Here is a 26,411-nt window from a genome sequence, read left to right as displayed (position 1 = left end):
GCGTTGTTGCGTTGCTCAGCAATATTTCTGCCATGCCCTTTTGAAAGGTCAGCCACCAAAGCCAGGTTGTGAATCTTCCTGCGGACAATCAGCGAAGCAATGAGAAGACTGATAATTCAGCAGGAGTTTGCTGTAGCGACGATTGTGTTCGATAATTACATCGCATGGGGACCAAAAGGAGAGGGAACCTCTAGTCCCGTTTGCCATCGTGCTCGACGGAGCAAGCCACACTGGGCTGTGGCGTCTATATTCAGCGTCAGTCGTGAGAGGAGGCAATGGTTTTGCTGTGGGTTACTGTGTAGAGTTGATAAAACATGCCCATCTGTAGTTCTGAGCTTTGAAACCCGGTTGATTTGAAGGCGTTATCATTCCGACAAGTATGCTACTTTAAGTTGAGGCTACGCTGTCGGCCGAATTCTGAAGAAGCAGTAAACCTGTTGTCGGTATGTGACTTAGAAAGTCCTGTCCTCCAACAATCTTCAATCTCAATCTGCAGTCAAGGGCAGGCTTTATACAAAGATCGCTACTTTTGGTATTTACAATTAGCAGTTAGGACATCAAGAACATTCATCGCAGATTTACATGACAATTAGATGTGCTCACAGACAGTCAAAATGACAGTAATATGTGTCCATATACAATGATGCTTATTACAACATCGTAATTCAACGAACCTACAGGCATAATGCTTTCACATTTACACACATTGATCAAAGGCAGCATGAATTTAGCGTACCAAAACATCAGCAGATTTCGCTAATTGAGATTGACTCTCAGTCCCTTTTTTTACATTCACTTTTACATTCAACTTGTTATTAAATCGAAAGCTGGTCTCATTCATGGTGACTGTCAAAGTATCCTCAATTGTTGTAAAACCCCATCTGGTTCACTCATGGTTGAGGGGAAGGAAATCTGCCGCCCTTACCCGGTCTGGCTTACATGTGACTCCAGACCCACAGCCAATGTGTTGACTCTCAACGGTAAGGCCATTAAACCGCATGACGCATGAGCAGAAGGAAGCCAATCGGTCCATTGAGTCTGCTCCGCCATTCAATCAGATCATGACTGCTCTGATGTGATAATCCTCAAATCCACTTTCCCGCCTTACTGATTAGAAATCTGTCTCTCTTAGCCTTGAACATACTTTTTTTTTTAAGGGGCAACTTAGCCAATCCACCTAACCTGGGTTGTGGGGGTGAAATCCACGCAGACAAGGGGAGAATGTGCCAACTCTACCCAGGGCCAAGATTCGAACACAGGGCCTCAGCGCCGCAGTCCCAGTGCTAACCACTGCGCCACATGCCGCCCTAGCCTTCAACATACTTAATGACCCAGCCTCTACAGCTCTCGGCGGTAAAGAATTCCACAGATTCACTCCCATCTGAGAGAAGAAATTCCTCATCTCTGTCTTAAATGGGTGACGTCCTACTCTGAGATTGTGCCCTCCGGTCCTAGACTCTCCTACAAGAGGAACCATCCTCTCAGCATCTACCCTGTCAAACCCCCTGAGAATCCTAGATGTCTCAATAAGGGCGCCTCTCTTTCTTCTAAACTCCAATGAGCACAGGCTCAACCTGTAGTCATTTCTTCAAAAGGTAAGCCTCACATCCCAGGAATGAGTCGAATGAATCTTCTCTGAACTGTTTCTGATGCAATTAAATCCGTTTTTCAAATCAGGAGACCAAAACTGTTCACAGTATTCCACCCATACAGTGCATAATGAGACCATTTGGCCCATCGAGTCTGCATCGGCCCTCCGAAAGAGCACTCCACCTCGGCCACCCCCCTGCCCTTACCCCGTAATCCTACGCGCATGCAAACGCCACACAGTAACCCAAGGCCGGAATTGAACCCAGGTCTCTGACACTGTGGGGCCGCAGTGCTAACCGCTGTGTCACCATGCTGCCCTCTAGATGGGATCTCACCTCGGCCCTGTACAACTGTCGCAAAACGTCCCCAATTTTATATTTCATTTCTCTTCCAATAAATGACAAGATTCCATTTGTCTTCTTAATAACTTTCTGTACCTGCTTACTAACATTTTTGTGATCCATGTACAAGGACACTCAGACCCCTCTGCCCCGAGCTTTGAGATCTCTCTGCACTAAATAGTAAATATTCTTCCTGCTAAAATGGACAAGTTCACATTTTCCCACATTAGATTCCATCTGGCAAATTTTTGTCCATTCACTTAGACTCTCTGTATCCCTTTTCACTCTCTCTCCATCCTCTTGACAACGCACTTTCCTATCTTGGTGTCATCAGCAAATTTAGCTGCCATATATTCGGTCCCTTCATCCAATTCATTGATTTAGGTTGTAACTAGCTGAGGACCCAACATTGACCGCCGTCACACTCTACTAGTTACAGCTTGCCAATCTGAAAAGGACCCATTTATCCTTACTTTTTGTTTCCTGTTAGCGAACCAATGCTTTATCCCGGTTACCCCTCCATGAGCTCTCACCTTGTGCAGTAATCTTTGATTCGGCACCTTATGAAATGCCCTTCGGAAATCCCAGAACATCACATGTACAGGCTCCCCTCGATCCACCTTGAATGTTACTTCATTAAATAATCTTAATAGATAAGTGAGTTTCCCTTTCACAAAACCATGTTGGCTTTGCCTAATCAAATTATGATGCTCTAATCTGCTATAACCTCCTCAATAATGGATTCTAGCATTTTTCCTATGACAGGTGTTAGGCTAACTGGTCTATAGGTTTCCCTTTCTGTCTGTCTCCTTTCTTGAATAAAGGTGTGACATTACTTATTTTCCAATCCATTGGGACTCTTCCAGGATCTAAGACATTTTGGAAGATTATAATCAAGGTAACTAAATCTGTGCCACATGGTAGCACAGTGGTTAGCACTGTTGCTTCACAGCACCAGGGTCCCAGGTTCGATTCCTGGCTGGGTCACTGTCTGTGCGGAGTCTGCACGTTCGCCCCGTGTCTGCGTGGGTTTCCTCTGGTTGCCTCCCACAGCCCAAAGACGTGCAGGTTAGGTGGATTGGCCAAGCTAAATTGCCCTTAGTGTCCAAAAAGGTTAGGAGGGGTTATTGGGTTACGGGGATAGGGTGGAAGTGAGGGCTTAAGTGGGTTAGTGCAGACTTGATGGGCCGAATGGCCTCCTTCTGCACTGCATGTTCTATGTTTTATATGCAAGCCATCCAGTCCTGGGGGCTTGTCAGCCTTTAAGTTCCATCCACCTCTTTATTTTCAAGTATCATTGCGAAGTGTTCCATCTCTTGTGTTCCTGTGCTGTACATTTCTTTGTTCTTTTAGTCAGAGGCTTTTCCCCAGGGTAGAGGGGTCAATTACTAGGGGGCATAGGTTTAAGGTGAGAGGGGCAAGGTTTAGAGTAGATGTACGAGGCAAGTTTTTTACGCAGAGGGTAGTGGGTGCCTGGAACTCGCTACCGGAGGAGGTAGTGGAAGCAGGGACGATAGGGACATTTAAAGGGCATCTTGACAAATATATGAATAGGATGGGAATAGAAGGATACGGACCCAGGAAGTGTAGAAGATTGTAGTTTAGTCGGGCAGCATGGTCGGCACGGGCTTGGAGGGCCGAAGGGCCTGTTCCTGTGCTGTACATTTCTTTGTTCTTTGTTGTTCTTCGACAGTGAAGATGGACAAAAAGTGGGATTTTCCCGTCCTGCCCAAAGTCAGTGGACGTTTTGCTGGTCTTTCAAATTTTCCGTCTGCCCGCGATGATCCCTGCCCAAAATAAACCCTTTATTGCCTTCGCTATTTTTCCAGGATCAGTTCCCCTGACTCCCTCTCTAGAGGGCCAACACTCACTTTATTTACTCGCTATCCTATTTAAATACTTGTAGAAACTCTACCCTCGGTTTTTACATCACTAGCTAACTTTCTCTCGGATTTTGTTATCATCTTCGTCATTCTTTGCCGGTTCTGAAAATCTGTCCAATCTCACCATCACTAATCTTTCAAGATTTGTACAGTGCTTCTTTCGATTCGATCCTGTCCTTCACTCCCTCATTTAGTCACGGATGATGAACCCTTCTCAAAGAGTCTTTATTTCTCACTGGGATAGATCTTTGCTGAGCGTTACAAACTATCTCCTTGAAGGTTTGCCACTGTGTCTCTACTCTCCTACTTTTTAACCAGTTCACTATAGCCAGCTCTGCTTTCACACCCAAAATAACAAAGAACAAAGAAATGTACAGCACAGGAACAGGCCCTTCGGCCTCCAAGCCCGTGCCTACCATGCTGCCCGTCTAAACTAAAATCTTCTACACTTCCTGGGTCCGTATCCCTCTATTCCCATCCTATTCATGTATTTGTCAAGATGCCCCTTAAATGTCACTATCGTCCCTGCTTCCACCACCTCTTCCGGCAGCGAGTTCCAGGCACCCACTACCCTCTGTGTAAAAAACTTGTTTCGTACATCTCCTCTAAACCTTGCCCCTCGCACCTTAAACCTATGCCCCCTAGTAATTGACCCCTCTACCCTGGGATAATAGCTACCTTAATTTCAGTTATGAGGATAGATCGGAGAGGTTGGGACTGTTCTTGGAGAGGAGGAGGCTGATAAAAAAGATTTGATAGAGACGTTCAAATCATGAGGGGGCTGGACAGAGTAGATAGGGAGGAACTGTTCCCGCTCGTGACGGTGATTTGCAAAAGAAGCAAATGTGATGTGAGAAAAAACTTTTTCACCCAGCGAGTGGTCGGGGTCTGGAATGCACGGCCTGGATGTTTGGTGGAGGCAGCTTCAATCGAGGCGTTCCAGAGGGCATTAGATGATTATTTGAGGAGAAACAATGTGCCAGGGTACAGGGACAAGGCAGGGGAATGGGCACAATGTCATGATGCTCGTTTGAAGAGCTGGTGCCGGCACGAGGGGCCGAATGGCCTTCTGCACGAAGGGCCGAATGGCGTTCTGCACCGTAACTATGCTGTTTTTTAACCTCCCATTCCCAAAGTCCCACTGATCTAACCTCTACCCGCTGTTTTCACTTTGTTTCTCAATACATGAAAGGGTGAAAATTCTCAAATGAAGATTGAAAACGAAGGAAATACTCAATTTGGAGGTATTAGCAGAATGAACACTTCAGGTCGATGGCCTTTCATCAGAACTGGACTGAAACAACCTGAAACACAAACTCTGTTCCTACGCCCCCACGCCCCCCACCCACCTCGATTGACCTTTCAACGGCCCATCAAATTGTCCCATCCTCCACTCACACTTGGAGTATAGTGTTCAATTCTGGTCGCCACACTACCAGAAGGTTGTGGAGGCTTTAGAGAGGGTGCAGAAGAGATTTGCCAGAGGGCATTAGCTATGAGGAGCCGTTGAATAAACTCGGTTTGTTTTCACTGGTATGACGGAGGTTGAGGGGCCACCTGACAGAGGTCTACAAAATTATGAGGGACATTGACAGAGTGGATAGTCAGAGGCTTTTTCCCAGGGTAGAAGGGTCAATTAGTAGGGGGCATAGGTTTAAGGTGCGAGGGGCAAGTTTAGAGGAGATGTACGAGACAAGTTTTTACACAGAGGGTAGTGGGTGCCTGGAACTCGCTGCCGGAGGAGGTGGTGGAAGCAGAGATGATAGTGACATTTAAGGGGCATCTTGACAAATACATGAATAGGATGGGAATAGAGGGATACGGACCCAGGAAGTGTAGAAGATTGTAGTTTAGTCGGGCAGCATGGTCGGCGCAGGCTTGGAGGGCCGAAAGGCCTGTTCCTGAGCTGTACTTTTCTTTGTTCTTTGTCCACGATGATTCCCATGGCGAGCGGATCCGGGTAACTTACCATGTAGACATTCGCCCCATCAATCGGATTTGTACCTAAACCAAACCCCATAGTGCTAACATAACCAGGGCAATTAGGGATGGGCATCACATATCGACCTTGCCAGCGATGCATGGATCCTCTAAAAGCATTACAAAAAAGCGATTGAAAGTTACCAACATTACAACCTTAAATTGGGTCGAAGTGTAAAAAACCCTTCCCTGTTTTTTCTACAATTGTTCGATTTGACTGAAGTCCATAACATTTTCCAGAGCCACCACACCAGGCAGTGGAAGGATTATCAAGATTACGAATGAGCCGCCCTTCAGTCTGTATCTCCCAGTGTCACACATCCTGATATCAGCGTTAACACGTGGAAAAACACATCGACTAGCATGGAAAGAAATTTCACAGGACAAAAGCAACTTGCTTCAATGACTGGCATCTTAAACCCACTCCATACATAACTTATATTTACAGGGTGCCTTTAGTGCAACGAAACGTGTCAAAACACTTCACATGGGGCATTATCAAATAAAGTACATCACCGAGCCACATGAGGAGATATTGGGCGTTCTTGGCGGCGGGAATTCCCAGACCCACTGCCGTGAATGGGAGATTTGGTTGAGCGCCAAATTCTCCGTCCTCGCGAGCAGCAGGGCCCTCTCGCATCGGAGAATCCCGGCCGTTAGGTCGGATGGTCGAAGGTTTGGCCAGAGTCCAAAATGCGGAAAGTGCAGCTCAGAGGCCGAGCAGTGAAATTCCAGCGATTAGGTCCCAGGTAACTGTGCAATTGTACAATAACCTCTCAGTTAGTCAATCATCGCTAGCTGTTTGGGATTGGTTTGCAGTAAACGCTAATCTTGACCCATCTGAAGACAAGTGCCCTACCTTTTTAAACTTGGGAATTCTTAGACAGGGGACATTAATCAATTTGCTCTCCTTGGGAACGTCTGCTTCATTTTCCCATTGGCGCACAAATCAATCTGGTATTCTGAATTGTGTTTCTTTTTTAAAAAGAAATTCTTTCTCGGGATGCGGTAGCACTTAATGTTCAACTGATCCCTCAAGGCGAGGCTCCTCATGTTCCGCAATGGAAGTCTCCGCCTGGAAGCTTGACAGTCTGGTCTTGGGGCTGCACTTGGTGAGCATCGAGATCTGGGTGGTGCAATTGGTCCCATTGCTGCCCAGGGAAGGTTGGTGGTACTTCAAGTCCCCTCCCACATACCTCTCAACATGCCACCGCCTCCATTTCCTCTTCAATTCGGACTGAACCTATACATGGGTAACAGTGACACAAATGAGCAAATTGAACAACTCAGATTGCAGTCATTTCGCTAGACAGGAATGACGATTCCCCCCCCCCCCCAACAGTTTCAAGTTGGCCATTCAAAACTCTAGATCATTCAAACCTGTTCCGTCGCTCAATCAGATCACAGCATTTGTGGAGCTCAGTTCCATTCAACCTCCTGTATCACTTGATGACCTTGCTGAACAAAACTCTATTGCTAGCGTTCCACTCAAGTCAGATCTGGCTAAGTTGATAGCACCCTTTAGAATCACAGAATCCCTACAATGCAGAAGGAGGCCATTCGGCCCATCTGGTTTGCACTGACCCTCCAACAGAGCCTAGGTTCACTCCCCTGCCCTATCCCTGTAACCCCACCTAATGTTTGGACACTAAGGTGCTTCATCTGCACATCTGTGGGAGCACCCGGAGGAAACCCATGCAAGACACGGGGAGAACGTGCAAACTCCACACAGTTGCCCAAGGTTGGAATCGAACCTGGGTCCCTGGTGCTGTGAGGCAGCAGTGCTAACCACTGTGCCGCGTGCCGCCACCCTTGACATTACATTAGGTGGCTGTGGGTTTTAAGACCTACTTCAACACAAGTCAATGTAATTCTGAGGGAATGCTGCACTGTCAGAGGTACCGTCTTTCCAATGTGACATTAAGCTTAAGGCCCCGGTTACCCTCTCAGGTGTCCGTGAAAGATCCCATGGCACTTTTTGAAGAAGTGCAGAGGAGCTCTCCCCGGTGTCCAAACCCACATTTATCCTGTGATCCACATTTTTGTTCATGCTCACACCGCTATCAGTGCGCCGCTATTGCTACCGCAGCACGGTAGCACAAGTGGCTAACAGTGTGGCTTCACAGCGGCAGGATCCCAGGTTCGATTCCCCGCTGGGTCACTGTGCGGAGTCTGCACGTTCTCCCCGTGTCAGCGTGGGTTTCCTCCGGGTGCTCTGGTTTTCTCCCACAGTCCAAAGACGTGCCGGTTAGGTGGATTGGCCATGATAAATTGCCCTTAGTGGCCAAAAACATTAGAAGGGGTTATTGGGTTACGGGGATAGGGTGGAAGTGTGGGCTTAAGTGGTTAAGTGGGTCGGTGCAGACTCGATGGGCCGAATGGCCTCCTTCTGTACTGTATGTTCTATCTGTGTGAGCTTGCTGTGCGCAAATTGGCTGCATTAAAAAATGGTGTCACAGTCCCAGACAACCAAAGGGTGCTCTTCCCCTTTGAGAGTGGTGATTTAACCTGAGGGTCACCGCACCTCAGGCGAGGGGCAAGGTTGCGAAGGCTTCATGAATGACCTCAGACGGTACGGGAATTGAACCCATGCTTTTGGCATCGCTCTGCATCATGAACCAGCTGTCAGCTGTCTGAGCTAAACTGGTGGGATTTGAACTCGGGACTCCAGAGCATTTACACTGGGTTACTCGTCCAATGACAATCCCACTAAGCCACATCTTGGCTTGGCTTGTATCCTCTGGACTTTAGAAGGATAAGAGGCGATCTAATTGAAACATATACAATTCTTAATAATAATAATAATAATAATAATAATAATAATCTGTATTGTCACAAGGCGGCTTACATTAACACTGCAATGAAGTAACTGTGAAAAGCCCCTAGTCACCACATCCCGGCGCCTGTTCGGGTACACTGAGGGAGAATTCAGAATGTCCAAATTACCTAACAGCACGCCTTTTGGGACTTGTGGGAGGAAACTGGAGCACCCGGAGGAAACCCACTCAGACACGGGGAGAACGTGCAGACTCCGCACAGACAGTGATCCAAGCCGGGAATCAAATGCGGGACCCTGGCGCTGTGAAGCAACAGTGCTAAGCACTGTTAATGGGATTGAGAGGGTAGATGTTGATATGGAGATGCTGATATGTGTTCCCTGGCTGGGGAATCTAGATGAGTCTCAGAATAAGAGGGTGAGCTATTTAGGCCTGAAATGAGGCCTAAATGTCTTCAACCAAAGGGTTGGGAATCTTTGCAATTCTCTAACCCCGTGACCTTTGGGTGCTCAATTATTGAGTATATCCAAGGTGAAGGATGACAGATTTCGATACTAAAGGAATTAAGGGAAATGGGACAGTGCCAGAAAGTGATGTTGATTTAGGGGATTATCCATGATCTTGTTGAACAGCGAAGTTTGCTCAAAACATCGAATGGCCTACTCATGCTCCAATATCCTTTGTTGCCAGTCTTTTGGAGGAGCAGGTTCCAGGTTTTTAAAAATGTTTCTTGCATGAAGAACAATCTTGCTCCAATTTAAGGTTACATCCCTCATTCTTGAACCCCTACTGCATGTCGATTCAAGGGGTACAGGTTGTTTGCAATAAATCCCCAATTGTGAATTAAATCAGGATCAGAAAGAATGAACATTTTAAATAATAAATTCAAAGGATTTAATAAGCGTTAAAAGGCATAAAGGTAACCGGTCGGAAATATAAAAAGCAAAGTTTCAATTACCAGTAATTGACACAGTAAGAAGTCTTACAACACCAGGTTAAAGTCTAACAGGTTTGTTTCGAGTCACCAGCTTTCGGAGCGCAGCTCCTTCCTCAGGTGAATGAAGAGGTGGGTTCCAGAAACATATATATAGACCAAGTCCATGATGCAATACGATACTTTGAATGCAAGTCTTTGCAGGTAATTAAGACTACAGGTCCAGACAGAGCAACTGGAGGGAGGGATAATCACAGTTTAAAGCTGGAGTCTGAGCTTCAAACACTGAGGCACATCCGGGAGGGGGAGACTTACCTGGACACTGTGTTTCAGGAGGCAGTCACACCTGTCAGAGTAAGTAGTTTAAACCCTGCCAGTGGCCAGGAACAGCAGGGTGTGACTGCAAGTCAGGCAGGTAAAGGGAACCAGCAGTCAGGAACTCAGGATCCTCAGCCCTTGACCCTGCCCAACAGGTATGAGGCACTGGCTCCCTGTGTGGATGGCGAACAGGGCTGCAGGAAGGATGAGTCAGCTGACCAAGGCACCATAGTTCAGCAGGCCATTCAAGGGGAGGGAGTAAATAGGCAAGTTGTAGTTGTAGGGGATTCTATTATCAGGGGGATAGATAGTATCCTTTGTGAGCAGGATAAAGAGTCCCGCATGGTATGTTGCCTGCCCGGTGCTAGGGTGCGGGACATCTCTGACCGGCTTGAAAGGATACTGGAGAGGGAGGGGGAGGATCCAGTTGTTGTGGTCCATGTCGGTACCAACAACATAGGCAAGTCTAGGAAAGAGGACCTGTTTAGAGATTATAAAGAGCTAGGATTCAAATTAAAAAACAGGTCCTCAAGGGTCATAATCTCCGGATTACTGCCCGAGCCACGTGCAAATTGGCATAGGGAGGCAAGAATAAGGGAAGTTAACACGTGGCTGAAAGAGTGGTGTGGGAAAGAGGGGTTCCTTTTCATGGGACACTGGCATTAGTTTTGGGACAGGGGGGACCTATACCGTTGGGATGGTCTCCACCTGAACCGAGCTGGGACCAGTGTTCTGGCGAAAAGAGTAAATAGGGTGGTCAATAGGACTTTAAACTAAAGATTGGGGGGGGGGGGAAGGGAAAGTCAGGGAACCAAGAGGTGAAGTAATCAGTGGGAAGCGTAGCTGCTTAGGAATACAAAAAAGCACGAAAAGACAGAACTCAGGAGAGGTTACGATAGTCCCCATCCCACAAAATATGACACAGTGTATGGAAAGGCTCAGTAAACCAAGGTCCACCACACAGAAAACAAAAAGAGACGGTCAATAGAGAATTAAAGGTGCTATATTTAAATGCGCGCAGTGTACGGAACAAGGTAGATGAGCTTGTGGCCCAGATTGTGACTGGCAGGTATGATGTGGTAGGCATCACTGAGACGTGGTTGCAGGGGGTTCAGGACTGGCATTTAAACATCCAGGGATTCACAACCTATCGAAAAGACAGAGAGGTGGGCAGAGGGGGCGGGGTTGCCTTGTTAATTAGGAATGAAATTAAATCAATAGCACTAAACGACATAGGGTCAGATGATGTGGAGTCTGTGTGGGTAGAGTTGAGGAACCACAAAGGCAAAAAAAACATAATGGGAGTTATGTACAGGCCTCCTAACAGTGGTCAGGACCGGGGGCACAAAATGCACCACGAAATAGAAAGTGCATGTCAGAAAGGCAAGGTCACAGTGATCATGGGGGACTTCAATATGCAGGTGGACTGGGTAAATAATGCTGCCAGTGGACCCAAGGAAAGGGAATTAATTGAATGTTTACAGGAGGGCTTTTTGGAACAGCTTGTGATGGAGCCCACGAGGGAACAGGCCATTCTAGACTTAGTGTTATGTAATGAGCCAGACTTGATTAAAGATCTTAAAGTAAGGGAACACTTAGGAGGCAGTGATCATAATATGGTAGAATTCAATCTCCAATTTGAAAGAAAGAAGGTAGAATCAGATGTAAAGGTGTTACAGTTAAATAAAGGTAATGACAGGGGCATGAGGGAGGAACTGACGAAAATCGCCTGGGAGCAGAGCCTAGTGGGAAAGACAGTAGAACAGCAATGGCAGGAGTTTCTGGGAGTAATTGAGGACACAGTACAGAGGTTCATTCCAAGAAAAGAAAGGATATCAGAGGGGGGATTAGGCAGCCATGGCTGACAAAGGAAGTTAGGGAATGCATCAAAGCAAAAGAGAAAGCCTATAATGTGGCAAAGAGTAGTGGGAAGTCAGAAGATTGGGAAGGCTACAAAAACAAACAGAGGCTAACAAAGAGAGAAATAAGGAAAGAGAGGATCAATTATGAAGGTAGGCTAGCCAGTAACATTAGGAATGATAGTAAAAGTTTCTTTAAATACATTAAAAACAAACGGGAGGCAAAAGTTGACATTGGGCCGCTCCAAAATGACGTTGGTAATCTAGTGATGGGAGACAAGGAAATAGCTGAGGAACTAAATAAGTACTTTGCGTCAGTCTTCACAGTAGAAGACATGAGTAATATCCCAACAATTCAGGAGAGTCAGGGGGCAGAGTTGAATATGGTAGCCATCACAAAGGAGAAAGTGCTAGAGAAACTAAAAGGTCTAAAAATTTATAAATCTCCGGGCCCAGATGGGCTACATCCTAGAGTTCTAAAGGAGATAGCTAAGAAATAGTGGAGGCGTTAGTTATGATCTTTCAAAAGTCACTGGAATCAGGGAAAGTCCCAGAGGATTGGAAAATCGCTGTTGTAACCCCCCTGTTCAAGAAGGGAACAAGGAAAAAGATGGAAAATTATAGGCCAATTAGCCTAACCTCGGTTGTTGGCAAGATTCTAGAATCCATTGTTAAGGATGAGATTTCTAAATTCTTGGAAGTGCAGGGTCGGATTAGGACAAGTCAGCATGGATTTAGTAAGGGGAGGTCGTGCCTGACAAACCTGTTAGAGTTCTTTGAAGAGATAACAAATAGGTTAGACCAAGGAGAGCCAATGGATGTTATCTATCTTGACTTCCAAAAGGCCTTTGATAAGGTGCCTCACGGGAGACTGCTGAGTAAAATAAGGGCCCATGGTATTCGAGGCAAGGTACTAACATGGATTGACGATTGGCTGTCAGGCAGAAGGCAGAGAGTTGGGATAAAAGATTCTTTTTCGGAATGGCAGCCGGTGACGAGTGGTGTCCCGCAGGGTTCAGTGTTGGGGCCACAGCTGTTCTCTTTATATATTAACGATCTAGATGACGGGACTGGGGGCATTCTGGCTAAGTTTGCCGATGATACAAAGATAGGTGGAGGGGCAGGTAGTATGGAGGAGGTGGGGAGGCTGCAGAAAGATTTAGACAGTTTAGGAGAGTGGTCCAAGAAATGGCTGATGAAATTCAACGTGAGCAAGTGCGAGGTCTTGCACTTTGGAAAAAAGAATAGAGGCATGAACTATTTTCTAAACGGTGACAAAATTCATAATGCTGAAGTGCAAAGGGACTTGGGAGTCCTAGTCCAGGATTCTCTAAAGGTAAACTTGCAGGTTGAGTCCGTAATTAAGAAAGCAAATGCAATGTTGTCATTCATCTCAAGAGGCTTGGAATATAAAAGCAGGGATGTACTTCTGAAGCTTTATAAAGCATTAGTTAGGCCCCATTTAGAATACTGTGAGCAATTTTGGGCCCCACACCTCAGGAAGGACATACTGGCACTGGAGCGTGTCCAGCGGAGATTCACACGGATGATCCCGGGAATGGTAGGCCTAACATACGATGAACGTCTGAGTATCCTGGGATTATATTCATTGGAGTTTAGGAGGTTGAGGGAAGATCTAATAGAAACTTACAAGATAATGAATGGCTTAGATAGGGTGGACGTAGGGAAGTTGTTTCCATTAGCAGGGGAGACTAGGACCCGGGGGCACAGCCTTAGAATAAAAGGGAGTCACTTTAGAACAGAGATAAGGAGAAATGTCTTCAGCCAGAGAGTGGTGGGTCTGTGGAATTCATTGCCACAGAGGGCGGTGGAGGCCGGGACGTTGAGTGTCTTTAAGACAGAAGTTGATAAATTCTTGATTTCTCGAGGAATTAAGGGCTATGGAGAGAGAGCGGGTAAATGGAGTTGAAATCAGCCATGATTGAATGGTGGAGTGGACTCGATGGGCCTTACTTCCGCTCCTATGTCTTATGGTCTTATAGGTGTGAATTGTCTCAAGCCAGGACAGTTGGTAGGATTTCGCAAACCCAGGCCAGATGGTGGGGGGGTGAATGTAACGCGACATGAATCCCAGGTCCCAGTTGAGGCCGCACTCATGTATGCGGAACTTGGCTATACGTTTCTGCTCGGCGATTCTGCGTTGTCACGCGTCCTGAAGGCCGCCTTGGAGAACGCTTATCCGAAGATCAGAGGCTGAATGCCTTTGACTGCTGAAGTGTTCCCCGACTGGAAGGGAACATTCCTGCCTGGTGATTGTTGCGCGATGTCCGTTCATCCGTTGTCGCAGCATCTGCATGGTCTCGCCAATGTACCACGCTTCGGGACATCCTTTCGAAACAAACCTGTTGGACTTTAACCTGGTGGTGTAAGACTTCTTACTGTGCTCACCCCAGTCCACATCACAGTAATTGACAGGAGAGAGCTTAACTTTAACAATTGAAAGGGCAGCACCGTGGCGCAGTGGTTAGCACTACTGCCTCACGGCGCCGAGGACCCGGGTTCGATCCCGGCCCTGGGTCACTGCCCGTGTGGAGTTTGCACATTCTCCTCGTGTCTGCGTGGACCTCACCCCCACAAACCCAAAAAGATGTGCGGGGCAGGTGGATTGGCCGTGCTAAATTGACCCTTAATTGGAAAAACAGAATTGGGTAGTCTAAATGTATTTTTAAAAACTTTAACAATTGAACCGAATTCTCACAACTTTCCTCAATTGATCAGGCCGCACACCTGAAGTGATAATCCCAAAACCTGGTTAATTTATTGACAGAAATAGCTTCTGAGAACCTTTATTTATACGTAAAAGATGTTGTAAGGCCACCGTACCAAGTTTTTGGCAAGAAATATTTGGTGTATAATTTCTCAATAATGATATAAAAGTTAACCCCACTGGTTCTAGCCAATTTACGCACAATGTCTGTACCTTACAACAATGCTTTCCTTTAAGTTACACCTCTTATCTTGAGTTAGCCTAAGTGCCAAACAATAATTGGCTAACTTAACGGTCTGCCAATTTATAATTGGTTCCTATCACCTTCTAGCATCTCTTGATGTCTTAGTACAGAGGTCTACTGATGAATGAGACAGCTTGAATAAGGTTTTATTCATTGCCCAGCTGAATGTGGCCTGTCGAGGTCATAAGGGTTTTGAGGGCCCCGCATCTTTCTTATCATCCCAGACTGGCTGGAAAGACACCATTTCACAATTCTCAGGATTTACGATGAGCATACTTAAAACCAAGTGTTAATTATATGTAAGTAAATCATTCCAGATTTTGTGTTACAGGTTATATTACCAGCCTTTCTGTTACATCATAGAATGCATTCGGCCCATCGAGTCTGCACGGCCCCTCGGAAAGAGCACCCTACTTAAGCCCACACTTCTACTCTATCCCCGTAACCGAGTAACCCTGAGTAACCGTTTTGGACACTAAGGGCAACTTTAGCATGGCCAATCCACCTAACCTGCGCATCTTTGGACTGTGGGAGGAAACCGGAGCACCCGGAGGAAACCCACGCAGTCACGGGGAGAACGTGCAGACTCCGCACAGACAGTGACCCAAGCCGGGAATCGAACCTGGGACCCTGGAGCTGTGAAGCAACAGTGCTAACCACTGTGCTAAAGATTATATAATATAAAGAGGACATAAGGGGGTTGCAAAGGGACATAGATAGGCAGAGTGAGTGGGCAAAGACCTGGCAAATGGAGTACAATGGGGGGAAAAGTGAAATCCGCCATTTTGACGTGTGCCATGCAGTGCTGAGGAACAAGCACGAAGATCGGATGTGGGGAGCCAGTGACTTGTGGAGTGGGAGGCAGAACTGATGCCAGGAGAGAGGTGGTCGCTTACCCTCGCAGCTCAGTGGAGGTCGTTGGTCTTCCTACATTGGACGGCGGTCCACCTGGTCACGCTGCCCGAACTGACAGCCGCTGCCACTGCCTCCCAGGTGGCATGGCTGACCCAGCTGCTGGGCCTCCGACCCGCTCGGGGAAAAGAATGTCCCAACTCCCATCCACAGCTTTGAGCAATCTGGCCAGGTTGCTATCCCCAAAGCAAGGAGCAGGTCCGCCGCGCTGCCATGCTTGTGTGCTGACTGGGAGTGAGTGGTGAGGGAGTGTTGCACAAGCAGCTCCCTCTTGTTAGCGGTGAGATGCTGAGGCCCGGGTCAGGCAAATCGGACGGCGAGGCAGTGAGTAATGGCGAGAATCTCATGGGGGCTCATTTTTGGAACTAAGTGCCCTTGAATTCGGGCCGCGATCTGCCAACCCGGCCGTCGAGAAACAACCCGCCAATCACGCCCAAAATGACACTTTGAAATATTTGCCTCACAGTGTAGGGATTCTATCAGGAAAGCTTGGGCAGGATAGCTTTATATCCGCTGGAGATCGGAAGAGTAAGAGGTGACTTGATTGAAGCACAAGACCCCGAGGGGTATAGACACGGTGGATGTGGAGAGGATATTTCTCCTTGTCAGAATATCTAGAACCAAATAATAATCGCTTATTGTCACAAGTAGGCTTCAATGAAGTTACTGTGAAAAGCCCCTAGTTGCCACATTCGTGCGCCTGTTCGGGGAGGCCGGTACGGGAATTGAACCCGCGCTGCTGGCCTTGTTCTGCATTACAAGCCAGCTATTTAGCCCACTGTGCTAAACCAGCCCCTATAACTAGGGGTCACTGTATAAAAATAAGGAGTCGCCCATTTAAGACAGAGATTAGGAGAAATGTTTTCTCACAGAGGATCATGTGTCTATAGCTCTTGGGTCTAAAGGGATCAAGGGATATGGGAGGAAGGCGGGATCAGGGTATTGATCATGATGACCAGCCATGATCATAATGAATGGCGGAGCAGGCTCGAAGGGCCGAATGGCCTCCTCCTGCTTCTATTTTCTATGTTTCTATGCGTCTTTGGAACTCTCTTCCTCAAAAGGCAGCGGAAACAGAATCTTCGAATATTTTTAAGGCAGAAGTGGATAGATTCCTGACAAGCAAGAGAGGTTATCGGGGGCTGAGGCAGGAATGTGGGGTTGAGGTTGCAATCAGATCAGCCGTGATCTTATTGAATGGAGGAGCAGGATCGAGGGGCTGAGTGGCCTCCTCCTGCTCCTAATTCATGTGTTTGTGTAAATTAACCCTTTAAGTCCTGGCATTCTTGAAAGGACAAGAGCTAAGGATTAATGTCAATGTACAAGTATTAACTGTTCTTGGAAAGAGAAGTCATGTCAAAGAATACCTAATAATCATAGTAAGATGACCACAGTGAGCCAGAAATGAGGCTCTTAAATCTATAAAGATATATTGCCAACTATCTCTTTGAAAATGCTCCAGAAAAGGGCTTAGATTAATCACCATCAGTGGAGGATCGTCCAGTGGGCATGCCAATTGGACACCCGACCAAGTGCTACTCTTGACTACTCCATTTATTACGATCCCACCAGACCCCAGTTGCTAGAATACCGGACAGAAACCGTAATACTTTATTTAATTTGTAAGTCAATACTTTGCTCCAGGAGTGTGTTCATGCACAAATACGGATATTAAAACAAACTTTATCAACATAGTATTAAACTAAATCCAACATCATAAAAGACACAGTTTACAATTATTAGTGAAACAATGCTGAACAATGAAATAAAACACGTAACTCCTGACTGGTATCTTTGTTTAAATCTCCAATCAAGCAAAACCATCTCAGGCCACACCCCACTTTTAAATACAGTCAGCAAACATGGGAATACTTGCTGCACTCTTGAACAGAGTTCCTTTTAAAAGACTGATTGGAGAGCGAGAGGGAGGCCCGGTCAGGAGATAGCCTGCAGATTCTTGTCTTGTGTCAGACTACTGTTTAACCTGGCAACCTTTTGGGAAGCTGCTGTTCAGCTCACAGTACAAATCTAAACTGAAACTCAACACCTGACTCCTTCAGCCCCTGGTTCCTCCCATTAATTACATTATCTCTATCCCACTAACTGCGTTATGACCATCTCACTAAGGCTATACACAATGTCTCTAATTACCAATTCCCCAGGGAACATTCTTTATATGAACAAAATTCCATTAGCCATATTTAGGTAAACAATATACATGATTGGAATGAGTGATGAGCTCATTTTTATGATGCTTTAATTACCCTTTCCGTAATCCCAATGTTTGCTAGTCTTTTAAACCAGGATATTTAAAACCCTTATTGCAGAAGAGACAAAAAGAGACACCAATCCCAACTTTTAACTGTTACTGCACCAGATATATGTAATACAATATATAAATCACTACATTCATCACACTCATTAGGTGTAAAGCACAATTCCAATTTTCAATGGCACTCTGGGGTAGAGGGTGGTGGAGGAGGTGGGAGGAGCAGTGGGGCTGGATAGGGGGCCAGCGATAGGTGGAGAATGACAAAGATGTCGTGGACAGAAAGACAAAGGGAATGTAAATGGCGCTGATCAAGGCTAAGTAGGGTGTGTGGTATTATCAGGTATTGCAGTACCCGAGAGGCTGAAGTTCCATTGGTTAAACCTGGGGGTTTACCATTGGCTGTATAGTATGTAGCTCCGCCCTGATAGGCGGGGTATAAGAACCCGTGCCGTCCCAGCAGCTCTCATTCTGTACCTGAGCTGCTGGGGAACAGTTCTAGTCCATTAAAGCCTTCAGTTGTACTACAACCTCGTTTTAGAAGTTATTGATCGTGCATCAGGGTGCATATTGCATAATGGACAGATTGCATATTAAATTCCAATGGTAAATGATGGCAGAAGAAGTGTGATCTAATACTGGAACAACAGAGAAATGGAAATTTGCAGATAGGAAACATGAACTGATAGCAGATTTGTAATTGAACAGCAGTCAGTCTTCAGTGACACTGAGTCCAGATCAAGTGGTACCTCAAGGATGAGATGGGCTGAGAGAGATGGGAACAATTAAACAAGATGTGCTGGGGACACTCCATCCTGAGTTTAAAACCACAGAATGATGACACTATGCAGCACACATGGGAGCCATATGTCCCCTCGTGCCTGCTCCAACTCTTTGGAAGTTTTATCTCTTGTGGGCAGCATAGTGGTTAGCACAGTTGCTTCACAGCGCCAGGGTCCCAGGTTCGATTCCTGGCTTGGGTCACTGTCTGTGCGGAGTCTGCACGTTCTCCCCGTGTCTGCGTGGGTTTCCTCCGGGTGCTCCGGTTTCCTCCCACAGTCCAAAGATGTGCGGGTTAGGTGGATTGGCCACGCTAAATTGCCCTTAATGTCCAAAAAGGTTAAGTGGGGGTTATGGGGATAGGCTGGAGACGTGGGCTTGAGTAGGGTGTTCTTTGTAAGGGCCGGTTTAGACTCGATGGGCCGAATGGCCTCCGTCTGCACTGTAAATAAATTCTATGAAATCATGGGATGCAAGCGTCGCTAGTAAGGCCTGTATTTGTTGCCGAAGAGAAAATGCTGGAAAATCTCAGCAGATCTGTAGGGAGAGAAAAGAGCTAACGTTTCAAGTCCAGATGACCCAAGGGTTCTCTTTGGTTTCAGATTCCAGCATCCGCAGTAATTTGCTTTCACCCAGTATTTGTTGCTCATTCCTACTTGCCCTTGAAAGGGAGGCCGGAATGTCCAAAGTAGTCCCACTCCCATCTTTGCCCATCGCCCTGCTAGATTTCTTCCATCAAATATTAATCCGCGTCTCCGTCAAACGTGACGAGTGAATCGGCTTCCGCCAGCCTTTCAGGCAGAATGTCCCAGATCACAAGTTGCTGTGTTAAGAAAAATTCTGCAACCTCCCATTGTTTTTTTCCCCGAGTTATCTTGGCCAAATTCACCGGCTGTTTGCTGGCGGCTCGATACTCTGGCCCTGCTGGCTGCAGCCCCCCCCCCCCCCACTCCCTCCCGTAGGTTTCCTGGCGGGGTGGGGTGGTTTCAATGGGAATTCCCATTGACAGCGACGGGAACATAGAATCCCACCGCCAGCGAACGCCGTGCCACCTCCCGCAGCCGAGAAACAGGCAGCTGGGAGGACGGAGAACCAAGCTCCTAAAGTCTGTGTCCCCTGGTTACAGACATTCCCGTCGCTATTAACAGCTCCCCCTCATTTACTACTTCCAAAAACTTCCTTGATTTTGAACAGCTCTGTCAAATCTCCCCTTTGGGGAACAACTCCAAGTCCCTCACTTTGCCCTCACCTTTGTTATTATTGTATTATTATTATATTGTTATTATATTTTGTTATTATTTTTATTCAAAGCAAAATGTATGCCTAATTCACAGGGAGGCAGACAAGTGGAGTTGGTTGTGGTATCGACCAAGGAACCGGGAGTTTCAAAACCCCACAATCTGCAGTGCCACCACTGTTGGGAGGGTGTAACTACAGTGTGACAGGTTTGCAATTATAAATGTTGACATAGAAAGTTAGAATGGAAAGTTGACACCATGTTAAAATATGACATACGTATACGTGCCTGTGTCATTGTTTCTCTTACCTCCCCATTCAGGAAACAGTATAGCACAGCTACAAGGAAACCCTGTGAAAAGAACATGTGGAAACCATTGTTATTGCAAGGGCCATGTTTCATTGTCTGAGCAAGGTACAATCCCCTATTCAACACAGTGAATCTATCACAACACAAACCGATAATGGAGGGGCATGATTTATCAACAACCGCATTCAATATTTTAGTCGACAGATTCAATTTTAACTGTATGACTGACATAACCATAAACTCCGTCATAAGACAAAAGCTCAGAGGGGCAAATATGAAAAAGTTAACTTTCTCTACATACGTATCCATAACAATAACTGTAGCTTGATCTATCCGGGCTACTTGGATTGGTCACTTTAAGAAGTGGCACCCGCTGGTGGGTTTGTTTGGTTGGTGGTCCCTGGCTATACCCAGTACCCTAAATATTACAAGAAAGTTTTAAACGATCTAACTGACCATCCCGGAGGTGGAGACAAGAGAGTTTTGTGTAACAACCACACCAAAGGGTGGTGGTTGATGGGAAATGTTCAGACTAGAGTCCAGTTACTAGTGGTGTACCACAAGGATCTGTTTTGGGGCCACTGCTGTTTGTCATTTTTATAAATGACCTGGAGGAGGGAGTAGAAGGATGGGTGAGTAAATTTGCAGATGACACTAAAGTCGGTGGAGTTGTGGACAGTGCGGAAGGATGTTACAAGTTACAGAGGGACATAGATAAGCTGCAGCGCTGGGCTGAAAGGTGGCAAATGGAGTTTAATGCAGAAAAGTGTGAGGTGATTCATTTTGGAAGGAATAACAGGAAGACAGAGTTCTGGGCTAATGGTAAGATTCTTGGCAGTGTGGATGAGCAGAGAGATCTCGGTGTCCATGTACATAGATCCCTGAAAGTTGCTACCCAGGTTGAGAGGGTTGTTAAGAAGGCGTTCGGTTTGTTAGCTTTTATTGGTAGAGGGATTGAGTTTCGGAGCCATGAGGTCATGTTGCAGCTGTACAAAACTCTGGTGCGGCCGCATTTGCGTATTGCGTGCAATTCTGGTCGCCGCATTATAGGAAGGATGTGGAAGCATTGGAAAGGGTGCAGAGGAGATTTACCAGAATGTTGCCTGGTATGGAGGGAAGATCTTATGAGGAAAGGCTGAGGGACTTGAGGCTGTTTTCGTTGGTGAGAAGAAGGTTAAGAGGTGACTTAATTGAGGCATACAAGATGATCAAAGGATTGGATAGGGTGGACAATGAGAGCCTTTTTCCTTGGATGGTGATGTCTAGCACGAGGGGACATAGCTTTAAATTGAAGGGAGATAGATATAAGACAGATGTCTGAGGTAGGTTCTTTACTCAGAGAGTAGTAAGGGCGTGGAATGCCCTGCCTGCAACAGTAGTGGACTCGCCAACACTAAGGGCATTCAAATGGTCATTGGATAGACATATGGACGATAAGGGAATAGTGTAGATGGGCCTTAGAGTGGTTTCACAGGTCGGCGCAACATCGAGGGCCGAAGGGCCTGTACTGCGCTGTAATGTTCTATGTTCTCTGTTCAAACATAAGGCACTCGACAAGAGAGGGATGAGGGAGTGGGAAAAAGGGGCGACATGGGAGAGGGACTGGAGCAGGGGGGGGATAATGGCATTAGAGCGTGGGAGTTGTTACAGAGGAGAAGCTATGAGGTGGGAGATACAGAATGAGGAATGGGATGGCATTGGAAAGGGGGGGACGATGAGAGGTAAAAAAGGACTTGAGAGGGATGGTACGGGAAGGACGGAATGGTGTGGGGGTAGAATTACTGTCACAGTAAAGATTCTAATTTGATTGCAAATGTTTTGTTGGCCAAAGCGTATAGAATATATATACTATTCTTTCCTGGGTATGGGTGTAGCTTGCAGTGCTGGCATTTAATGTTCCTCCCTTGTTGGCTTTGGGAATGAATTTTCATACAAGCGACCAACGGAATCTACTGTGGGAGCCTGATTGTGGTAGACAACGACAACAACAACAACTTGCATTTACAAAGTGCCTTCAATGTAGTAAAGCATCTCGAGTTGCAGTGTGCAGGGCAGGCGATCGAATACTTGCCCAAAAAAGAAAGGCTTTAAATAGTGTCTTAAAGGGAGGAGAAGAGGTTTTCTTTTGGCAGGGGGGGGGTATATTCCAGAGCCTGGGGCCTAGTCAGGTGAAGCCACGGCAACCAGTGATGTTGCTAAGGAACAGGGTCAAGAGGTCGGAGCTGGAGGACTGCACAGTTCCCCCCCCCCCACCCCCAAAATATGGTCTCGCAAGCCACTCAGTTCAAGGGAGATTAGGAATGGGCAAGGAATGCTGGCCTTTCCAGCGATGCTCACATCCCACAAAAGAATTTTTAAAAATTCTTGGTTGGTTGTAGGGCTGGAGGATGTTACAAAGATAGGGAGGGATGGGGTGATGGAGGGATATGAAGGAAGATAATTTTAATGTGGAGGTGCTGGGGGACCAGGATCATAGGCCAATGATCATGGAGATGATGTGTGAATGTGGGCATTAAGAAACAAACAACCGAGTTTTGCCTGAGTTAAGTTTATGAAACCATGGGTCACGAGGAATAGTAGGGAATTCTTACCTGAAAAGACCCAAGGATGAGATCAAAAACCAACTTTATTTTCACTTCAAAGTTATCAGGAAAAAATGCAAAGACGATATAATTGGCTCCAAACAGAGGAATCAGCAGAAGAGTCGACTTTGCGAGCCTCCTGTTAAAAGGGAAAAGAAAATGGCGTGAAGTTGTTGTATATTTGCACAATTGATACAAACTAAATTTGCCACGGAAAGTTAGAGCTGATCTGAAGTGACTCAAGGAGCCTGTCTTGAAATCATTGATGACCCGTGTACATTTAGTCAGTCCTGAATTAGGTGTCAGGGATTATTTCAACCATATGCCATGTGTTAGTGACTGCCGGCACTGAACGGCAACCATTTACAAGTGTGGAGGCTCATTCCTTCATCTGTTAATTGTTGGATATTTTATAATGGGAAGTTTAAAAGTATGTACATTTTAAAATTTTCCTTTTTAAAATAATCTCTTTTTCTCTCACAAATAATCCATCTTCATGTTTCTCTCTTTATTTCTCTTCCATTCTTAATTTCTCCTCCCGCACTGATTTGGCATTGAAACCCCCCACTCAAATTTATAATTCCTTCTCAGTCTTTCTTAGTAAGTTTGCAGACGGCAGAAATGTTGGGGGAATTGTGGATAGCGATGAGGACCGTCAGAGGATACAGCAGGAATCCAGATTGGTGAGAGACTTGGGCGGAGAGATGACAGATGAAGTTTAATCCGGACAAATGTGAGGTAATACATTTTGGAAGGTCTAATACAGGTGGGGAATATGCAGTGAATGACAGAATCCTTCAGAGTATTGACAGGCAGAAGGATCTGGGTGTACAGGTCCACAGGTCACTGAAAGTGGCAACGCAGGTGGAGAAGGTAGTCAAGAAGGCATACGGCATGCTTGCCTTCATTGAATGGGGCACTGAGTTAAAAAAAATGGCAAGTCATGTTGCAGCTGTATAGAACCTCAGTTCGGACTCACTTGGAATATAGTGTTCAATTCTGGTTGCAACACTACCAGAAGGATGTGGAGGCTTTGGAGAGGGTACAGAAGAGGTTTACCAGGATGTTGCCTGGTATGGAGGGCATTAGCTATGAGGAGAATGTGGATAAACTCAGGTTTGTTCCCACTGAAACGATGGAGGCTGGGGGGGCGACCTGAAAGAAGTCTACAAAATTATGATGGGTATGGACAGAGTGGATGGTCAGAGACTTTTTCCCAGGGTGGAAGAGTCAATTACTAGGGGACATAGGTTTAAGGTGTGAGGGGCAATGTTTAGAGGAGATACAAAGAACAATATAGCACAGGAACAAGCCCTTCGGCCCACCAAGCCCGCGCCAATCCAGATTCCTCATTTAGACCTACTGCTTATTGCCCAAATCATCTGTATCCCTCCATTCCCCGCCCGTTCATGTGTCTATCAAGATGCATCTTAAATGTTGCTATGGTGCCCGCCTCCATCACCTCCACTCGCAACGCGTTCCAGGCATCCACCACCCTCTGCGTGAAAAACTTTCCCCGCACATCTCCCTTAAATTTTCCCCCTCTCACCTTGAACCCATGCCCCTTGTAATTGAGTCTTCCACCCGGGGAAAAAGCTTCAGACTATCCACCCTGTCCATACCTCTCGTAATTTTGTAGACCTCAATCAGGTCTACCCTCAGCCTCTGTCTTACCAATGAAAACTATCCGAGTTCATTCAACCTCTCCTCATAGCCAAAGTCCTCCAGACTAGGCAACATCCTGGTAAACCTTATTTGTGGAAGTGTTTTACACAGAGGGTAGTGGGTGCCTGGAACTCGCTGCCGGAGGAGGTGGTGGAAGCAGGGACGATAGTGACGTTTAAGGGGCATCTTGACAAATACATGAATCGGATGGGAATAGAGGGATACAGACCCCGGAAGTGTAAAAGGTTTCAGGTTAGACGGGCAGCATGGTTGGCGCAGGCTTGGAGGGCCGAAGGGCCTGTTCCTGTGCTGTACCTTTCTTTGTTCTTTGTTCTTCTGATTTTGCAAACATTCAACCTGATTAGACATGAGGCAGATATAGTTTCTTGCTCTGTTTACTGGGTCCCAGATAGCCAGTTGCCCTCGCAGCAGCACCAGCTCCCACTTCCAACATATTGCAGCGTAAAATATAGTCAAGATTAAATGGATTGGAGCTAATGACGGGTGGATCATCTTTGTTACCCAGCTACTGAACACGATGGACCATTCAGAGGAACACCTACGTGTACTGACTGGAATTGTTCAGCCCGACATCTGGTGAATGGAGTTTCTGAACCAGAATTCGAATGATGCAGATAAAGAGAATAAAGTTTACCTAAAGAGGGAAAATGAGGTTAGAACACGAGAACATAAGAAACAGGACCACAAGTACGCCATAACCCCTCGAGCCTGCTCCATCATTCAATAGGCTCATTGCTGATCTTGTCACTGGACGAGTAATCCAGAGACCCAGGGCAGGATTTGGGGACCCAGGTTCAAATCCCACCATGGCAGATGGTGACATTTGAATTTGAATTCAATAAACAATTAAAGTCTAATGATGGCCATGAAACATTGCTGATTGTCGTTAAAAACCCCATTTGGTTCACTAATGCCCTTCAGCGAAGGAAATCTGCCGTCCTTACCCTGCCTGCCCTACATGTGGCTCCAGACCCACAGCGATGGGGTTGACTCTCATGTCTTCTGAAATGGAGGGGAGCTAGGTATGGGCAATAATTGCTGGCCCAGCCAGCGACACCCTCATCCCGTAAATGAATAATCATTGACTCCATTTTCCCGCCCGCTCCCCATATTCCTCAATTTCCTGAGCGGCCAAAAATCTGTCCACCCCAACGACAGAGATAATCCCACAATCCTCTGGGGTAGAGATTTCCAAAGATTCACAAACCTTGGAGTGAAGAAATTTCTCCTCATCTCAGTCCGGAATGATCGGCCCCCTTATCCTGAGACTGTGCCTCATGGTCACAATTCCATGTTCAGGGGTAACAACCCCTCCGTATCTACACCAGCCACTTACCTTTGTGATCTTGTAGGTTTCTGCGTGCTCATTCGTCTAAACTCCAGAGAATGGAAGCCCAGTTTACTCGGCCCCTCATCAAAGGACCAATCTGGTGGGTATCATAGAATCCCTACAATGCTGAAGGAGGCCATTCGGCCCTTCGGGTCTGCACCGATCCTCTGAAAGAGTACCCTACTTAGACCCACTCCTCCGCCCAATCCCCGTAACCCCACCTAACCTGTACATCCCTGGACTCTGAGGGTCAATTTTATCGCGGCCAATCCACCTAACCTGCACATCTTTGGACTGTGGGAGGAAGCCGGAGCACCCGGAGAAACCCACGCAGCCATGAGGGAAGAATGTGCAAACTCCACACAGACAGTCACCCGAGGTCGGAATTGAACACGGGTCCCTGGCGCTGTGAGGCAGCAGTGCTAACCACAGTGCCACCGTGATGCCCCACCTTTGCTGTACTGACTCCCTCCTTAAACATGGAGGCCAAAATGCGGTCTCATCAGAACCCTGGAGAATAGGAGTAAGATTTCCTTATTCTTCCCCTTGCAATGAAGGACAAAATGGCACATGCCTTTCAAATTATTTGTTGGAGCTGAGAAGCAATGAATACCAATGATAGCCTGACTGTTCCGTTAACCGCCGCCACCTT

The 26,411-nt window shown here is 46.5% G+C and overlaps 1 protein-coding gene across 1 annotated transcript in view; it reads right to left on the bottom strand.

Moving 5' to 3' along the window:
• Positions 1 to 4,456: 4,456 nt before the first annotated feature.
• Positions 4,457 to 26,411, bottom strand: part of LOC140424738 (vasoactive intestinal polypeptide receptor-like) — an 86,781-nt gene continuing 64,826 nt past the window's right edge. The window contains exons 10-13 of the mRNA XM_072508086.1: positions 24,972 to 25,063; positions 22,753 to 22,882; positions 20,162 to 20,203; positions 4,457 to 7,037 (exon numbers count right to left, since the gene is read on the bottom strand). Coding sequence (XP_072364187.1) covers positions 6,810 to 7,037; positions 20,162 to 20,203; positions 22,753 to 22,882; positions 24,972 to 25,063 — 492 coding nt within the window. The 3' untranslated portion in view covers positions 4,457 to 6,809. The remainder of the gene's footprint in view (positions 7,038 to 20,161; positions 20,204 to 22,752; positions 22,883 to 24,971; positions 25,064 to 26,411) is intronic.

This window comes from Scyliorhinus torazame, chromosome 6 (assembly GCF_047496885.1).
Source record: "Scyliorhinus torazame isolate Kashiwa2021f chromosome 6, sScyTor2.1, whole genome shotgun sequence".
Taxonomy (NCBI): Eukaryota; Metazoa; Chordata; class Chondrichthyes; order Carcharhiniformes; family Scyliorhinidae; genus Scyliorhinus; species Scyliorhinus torazame.
The sequence above is the reverse complement of the archived record's forward strand: the minus strand, read 5'-3'. Positions and strand labels throughout refer to the sequence as shown.